The sequence below is a fragment of the Theobroma umbraticum genome, unplaced genomic scaffold (genome assembly GCF_002168275.2).
Source record: "Theobroma umbraticum cultivar Fairchild unplaced genomic scaffold, ASM216827v3 scaffold_30.0, whole genome shotgun sequence".
NCBI classification, from domain to species: Eukaryota; Viridiplantae; Streptophyta; class Magnoliopsida; order Malvales; family Malvaceae; genus Theobroma; species Theobroma umbraticum.
In genome coordinates, this window is record NW_018397254.1 from 12,073,225 (window position 1) to 12,080,005 (window position 6,781).

General features: G+C 32.4%; 1 protein-coding gene across 1 annotated transcript; it reads left to right on the forward strand.

The window, feature by feature from the left end:
* Window positions 1–2,592: 2,592 nt before the first annotated feature.
* LOC110424939 (nicotianamine aminotransferase 1-like) lies at window positions 2,593–6,367 on the forward strand. The gene is made up of 7 exons (XM_021439662.2): window positions 2,593–2,915; window positions 3,742–4,081; window positions 4,401–4,619; window positions 4,767–4,826; window positions 5,074–5,229; window positions 5,306–5,399; window positions 5,896–6,367. The coding sequence occupies exons 1-7, from the start codon at window positions 2,641–2,643 to the stop codon at window positions 6,012–6,014; spliced, it is 1,263 nt and encodes a 420-aa protein (XP_021295337.1). The 5' UTR covers window positions 2,593–2,640; the 3' UTR covers window positions 6,015–6,367.
* The last annotated feature ends 414 nt before the right edge of the window (window positions 6,368–6,781 follow it).

The following is a 6,781-nucleotide window of genomic DNA, read 5'->3' on the forward strand; positions in this document are numbered from 1 at the left end:
TTTTACTTTTTTAATGTCCGTTTGGCTTGGCTTATTTTTAGCTTATCTACTGCTTAAGAGCAGAAGCTGAGTTAAACAGAATTTCGTAAAAAGTTATAAAAAAAGTAACCTTTCTTAAAGAATAAAATCTAAAATTTTTTTTTTAAAAAAGCTCCAATTAGGAGCTTTCTCTTCTCTTTTTTATTTTAAAAACACGCTACTTTATGAAAGAGAGCTATTTTTTCCCAAAAGATCCTCCCTCTCAAAAAATACTCCCCCCCTCTCTCCTTATCGATCTTCCTCTCCTCTCTCCCTTTCTATAAATCATCATTTTAAGTTTCTTTTGTTCTTACAAAAATTAAAAAAAAAAGATTGAAAATTTAAAATTGCATTCAGGTATTATTTTTTTCTTTCTATTTTGTTTTTTATTTTATTTTTATCATTTTTTGTACTTTGAAAACTCTCTTTATTAGTTGATATTTCTCAATTTATTATTTGATATGACAATTATGTGATGTTTATTTATTCTTAACTTCTTTATGGTGTATATAATATTTGATGATTATGATTGAAATAATTAATTAAATAGGTCAATGATTGTTGAGATAAATTAGATGAAAATTGAGATAACATTTGTTGATTATGGTTGTTGAGATAATATTGTTCATGAAAGTGAACTTTATTAGTAAGGACATCAATAGTTAAACGTGATTTTTCTAAATTATTATTACTAGTTTATACTTCTCTTCTTCTTTTTTGAGTTCTCCTCCATTGTTAGGGTTAAGAGTTCTAGTAGGCTTTCTTTCATCTCTCATCTCTTTATTTGATTCAATTTTTTTCTCTTAATTTTATTTATTATTATTTAATAAAAAATTATTTATGAATTATGTGCTACTTATAAATTATTTTTAAAACTCTTTTTTATGATTTATTATTAATTATAAACTTTATGTTATATAAAAATCCTTTTAATATTTTCAAAAATTTATTTTAAATAGATAAAATAATAAAATTATTTTTTTTATTTTGAACAAAGAAATTCGTGATTAATAAAAAGTTATTTATTAAATACCTTTTATGATAATTTTAATTAAAATTAAAGTTTATATAAGTTGTTTTACCAAACAACTTATCTATAAAAAAGAGTTTATAAAAATTAAATTTATCAAACAACTTTAGCTTAATTCTGAAAGCTATTATTTTTCATAAAAACTTTATAATACCTTTTAAGTTCAAAAAAGAATCAAGCCAAATATGCTCTTAGTTTGTTAGAGGCTCGGGTGGATAACGTGTTGAGAAATATAACATTAAAAGAGAATATTAAAAAAAAGTAGTAAGAATATAAGAAGATCTTTTTTTTTAATTTCAGTATATCGACCATCAATTACGATGCCTTTATTTATAGGCACACATAAGTAGAGGGGGAATGCATTTACATAAATAAGGAGAATGAATTTAGTAGATAAGAATGTACACACATTAGATGTAACCAAGAAATGGAGATGTACTAATATAAATATGTATATTAGATATGGAGAGAAACATTGAGTATTATGAAATACAGATATTCACATATTTTATAACAAAAATAATTTAAAAATTTGAGCCAAGACAAAAAAGAAAAAAAAAGAAAAAAAATTTCAAATTTTGAACTTGAAAGGATTGAACCTAGCCATTCAAAATTTAGATCAAATTCCTTACCATTTCTCTAAATCAGATTTTTTAATTTATTTAGAGATGACAAAGTTATATGTTTTAACTTTTATACATATAAAAATAAAAAAATTAAAAATTGAGAAGTGGGGACTCTTAACTCTATTATAACACTACTAAAATCCATATATTTCTCAATGTGTTATTCAAGAAAAAGTTTTCACCGAAATTTCACTAAATATTTCATAGAGTAAGCAAAGGCCCATTGACTATCCGACTAGCTAAATACCAAGCTCCAAATCTCCCGTGAGAAACAGCATGCAAAATAAGATATCTCTATTGTAATTTTAGTCCTTTTTCCTTTGAATTTTTTTTATTTCATTTGTTAGATTTTATTACAAAATGCTAGTAGTAATCACGGTTTTCTAGTATGATACTTTTTATTTCAATAATAATAAAAGATAGAACACCTTAAAGTAATAAAATTTGAGTGTTTCTTTCAACATATCTTTCTAAATTTCTCTTTTCTTTTTCAGTAATTATCCATGAAAATGTAAGCATAGATTTTTTATGAATTTAGATTCTTGATTATAATCTGTACTTTCCATTCTAAATAGACCGTTTGTATCAGAAAAAAGATTTGACCTTGAAAATGTCTACGCATCAGTATTAGAAGATCGGAAGAGCATTCACATATTTAATGCATTTAAAAATAAGTTTCGTTGTTCACGAGGCCAATATAATTTAATTTTGTTTTCTTCCTTAACAACTAAATTAGTTAAAAAATAAAAGAAAATAGTCGTGGCGATAGCCTAAACACCTCACAACCATCACGTGGCGATAGCCTAACTTCCAAACAGGCACAGTTAATAACCAAGTCCACGCTGCCTACCCAGGTTCTGTTCGGTCAGAGGCGGGTCCCAGAGAAGTTGCAAGTTTTTAGGGCCGTATGGGCCACCTAAAGCACTCCCAACTCAAAACCCCCAAACTCCATCGCAAGACAGGAAGATGCAAATGGAGAACGGATCAGGGGAATGGGGTTTTCAAGGGAAGCAGGAGGTGAACGCAGCGGCAGCCATTACCGTCCGAGGAGTTCTCAACATGTTGATGGGCAACCTCAACAAAGATGATAGCCGGCCTGTTATACCTCTTGGTCATGGCGACCCCTCTCATTTTCCAAGCTTCAGGACTAGCCCTGCAGCCGAAGATGCCATTGTTGATGCCCTACGATCGGCTAAATATAATTGCTACGCTCCAACTGTTGGTATTCTTGCTGCAAGGAGGTTTGTTTCTTATTTTGAAAATCTTTTATTGTAGTAGCATTACTTTTTCTTTTTTTTTTTTTTTGTTTCTGAGAGGGTGATTGTTTGTTAATAATTTTGTTGCATGAATTGTTTTTCTTTCTCTACGCCTTTTCTCTTTTTATTTTTCCTACTACTACATGATTAGCGGTTGGAGAGACAAGTGAGGTTAGCAGTTTATGTGCCCTATATCTCAAAAGAGGTTATTATTATGGAATCTAAAGAAAGGGAGGTTGATACTAGCGGGGCTGCTCTTCTCTCCCATTTGGGTCCTAATCTTTTAACTTTTTGCAGAAAGGAGGTCGGGTGGGTGGGGGGCACTGAAAATTGAAAAGTTGGCAGTTATTGTTGTCTTTTTGAAATTTAGTCATACTACTATGAACTTATATGACTGGTATGATATTGGGTGTAACGTGTGAGTCTCACCCTGTCATGGCAAATAGCATCCTTTTCTTATTGCTTCTCTCAAATATCCGTTACTTGAATTGTTGATTTTCAAATAGTTTGTTGAACAGCCGTACAAGCCTTAATTAAAGCTGGCATAATGTACTTAGATGGGTGAAAATAATGTACATGTACAACAATGGTAGTGTACAAGATGTTTACTTTATCATGCTCCTTTCAAAACGAGCAAAGAATTTCCCAACATATAATGGATCAATCTCATCTATGAAATGCCTGAATGTTTCTCTTGAATCATGTATCTCAAGGACTGAAAAAATTTGTAAAGGTGTTATAGAATTTTATTTCTTTATGGTCAGCTGGCGTTTTATATTTATCTAATTTTGTTTGGTTTGAATTCTAACAGGGCAATTGCGGATTACCTCAACCGTGATCTTCCATACAAATTATCACCAGATGATGTTTTTCTCACAAGCGGATGTACTCAAGCAATAGAAGTTGCATTAGCAGTTCTTTCCCGACCTGGTGCCAACATTTTACTTCCCAGACCAGGCTTCCCATTCTATGAAGCTACTGCTGCTTATAACTGTCTTGAAGTCCGTCATTTTGACCTTCTTCCTGAAAAAGGTTGGGAGGTTGATATTGATGCCATAGAGAGTCTCGCCGATGAGAATACTGTTGCTATGGTTATTATAAACCCTGGCAATCCTTGTGGAAATGTCTTCAGCTATGAACATTTAAAAAAGGTTAACACAAACCACTCTTCGTCCTTTATTATACATTTTTTATTCTAGTCTTTTCCTTAAGGCAAATAATTTAGATCTTTATGAATATGAAATTGTTATTTTTCATCCTTGAGCAATAATTCAGAAGGCTTGGGTTGTGGATTTGGTGGCCATTGGATATTTGTTTCTCAATAGTTTCTCATGACTTGTCACATGGAAAGACAATGAAGAAAAGCCTGTGCTTGTGTTTTCTTGGCAATTTGAGTGTAATTTGCTTGTATAAAAGTTTGTTGACTCTTCTGACAATAAAATAGTGGTAACTAATTTTTTTGAAAGTTAGGTTGCAGAGACAGCAAGAAAGCTTGGGATTCTGGTCATTGCTGATGAAGTTTACGACAATCTCGCATTTGGAAGCACACAATACGTGCCAATGCGAATGTTTGCTTCAACTGTTCCTGTTCTCACGCTTGGATCTATATCAAAGAAATGGATTGTTCCTGGTTGGCGCCTTGGTTGGCTTGTGACAAGTGATCCAAATGGCATTCTTCACAAATATGGGGTTGGCCTTTAATTCTTAGCTCTTTCTCTAGTTTAAGACATCTGATGGTACATTTTCTGAATTACACAAGCTATATGCATATTTGAAAGTTGAAACAAAATGAAGTTCTGACCCTGTTGTATTAATGACCTCATTGATTCTTATCAGATAATTGAGTCGATTACTGGATTCCTCAATATCTCCTCTGATCCAGCTACATTTATTCAGGTTTGGGGTTCAAGATACTTTTGTGTAGAGACACATATTTACTTTGGAAGAATACAATCTCTTTTTTGCCAAAAGCCACTAGAATATATTGTACCTGTTTAGCTTGGGGTATATACACTGTCCAATCCAAGTAGGCAAGCTAGTGTTTTATAATTTTTCTGATCACCCCGTTAAGTTTTATTTTGAAAATTTTGTTTCTGAAATTTTCCTTGTCATTGAAGACATGTAAAAATGTTTTATGCATCAGGGAGCAATTCCTCAACTTATTGAGAATACAAAGGAGGATTTTTTCTCAAAGATTATTTGCATTCTAAGGGAAGCTGCAGACATATCCTATAATATAATTAAGGAGATTCCCTGCATAACTTGCCCAAAGAAACCAGAAGGATCAATGTTTGTAATGGTAAGGGAATTATTCAACTCTTCTGATTATGCTAAAGAAATTGAAATAGCTATTTTATCTGTTGCTTTTGTTGCAGGTGAAGCCGAATCTCTCAATGTTGGAAGATGTTAATGATGATATGGAGTTTTGCCTGAAGTTAGCTAAAGAAGAATCAGTCATTATTCTACCAGGTAAGATGGAATATTCTCTATGATTTAGTTTTATGTCTTTAGTTTCCCTGATTTTTTGGGTCCATCAATAAGATATATTTTAAACCTCCTTATCTTCTTCTGGGGGGAAAAGAAGGAAAAGCAAAAATGATTCTTCTGTTTTGGTTAATTTGAAGAAGAATACACATTAATATTGAACCCAAAATATGCTCCATCCATTGCAGAAATTCTGATATAGTTAACCGAAAGATTTATGTTGTCAATACTATGCATTTAGATTTGAGTAGTTTGGTTATGATTAGCTTTCATGGACTATAAGTCACAAAATGATAGACTTCTGCAATCTACTTCCCAAATAATTCTATTAGTTAGGTGAAAACATCTTTGTGTACTTTTGAGGGAATTGATTGTGTTTTAGTAAATGCTAAGGTTGCTCCATTACCAAAAAGAGAAAATGCTAGCAGTTGCTTGTTAATTTTACCTTCTGAGACTGATAAACAAAAAATCTATCTTGCAGGTGTAGCAGTGGGATTAAAGAACTGGCTTCGCATTACTTTTGCTATTGAGTCTTCTTATCTCGAAGAAGGCCTGGCAAGGCTAAAAGCCTTTTGCCAAAGGCATGCCAAGAAGCAATAAAATAACTGGACTATGGGGTATCAACAACTGTATGTTGAATGTCATACACATTTCCGTTTGCTGGTTAACTTGCGCATTAACCAAAAAATTGTTTGCCTTAAATAATATGATCCCGTCAATAACTTGCTACTCACTCCTAGATGTGAGTACGGGGTATCGCTGATCAACAACTCCACTTTGGATCTCATCAATACAGCTCCCTCACTGCGAGAAAGTTTAAGAAGTTTCCCTTTTTTTTTTTTTTTGAAAAGTAAGTTTAAGAAGTTTCTTGTATGAAACGTCAAAAAATCTGTTCTATGTAATGAATTTGACTGATGCATTCAAGAGATTGAACGTGCTTTTGCTTAGGGACACCCATTGCTTTTCTGTTTCTTTTTTTGGGGTCTTGCTGTTTCACGCTCAAGGTTGGTCTAAACGGAAACGGCTGCTCTGGTGGTTGTTAGTCTAGGTAGAAATTTAGACAAAAAGAAGATAGTTACAGCCAAGCAGTTGTTGAAGGAAGGAAAGCAGTTTCACCCATGATCTGCATTCTTCAAGGCATGAGAAAATGGTGCTCATGAGTCATGAATAATTCCACATTGGCAGGCTGAGCAAATATCATCATCATGGTACAGCATAAGACTGTTGCAGATGGAAAAAGGCGTTTTAGAAATCAAAGCCAGAGCCACTTATGTTCAATTTGCTATTGTTTTCCTTTACTTTTCTCCTACCGTGTTTACCTTTCTAACCTTTTTTATCTTTTAGTAATAGTTCCTTACTTTGCAATT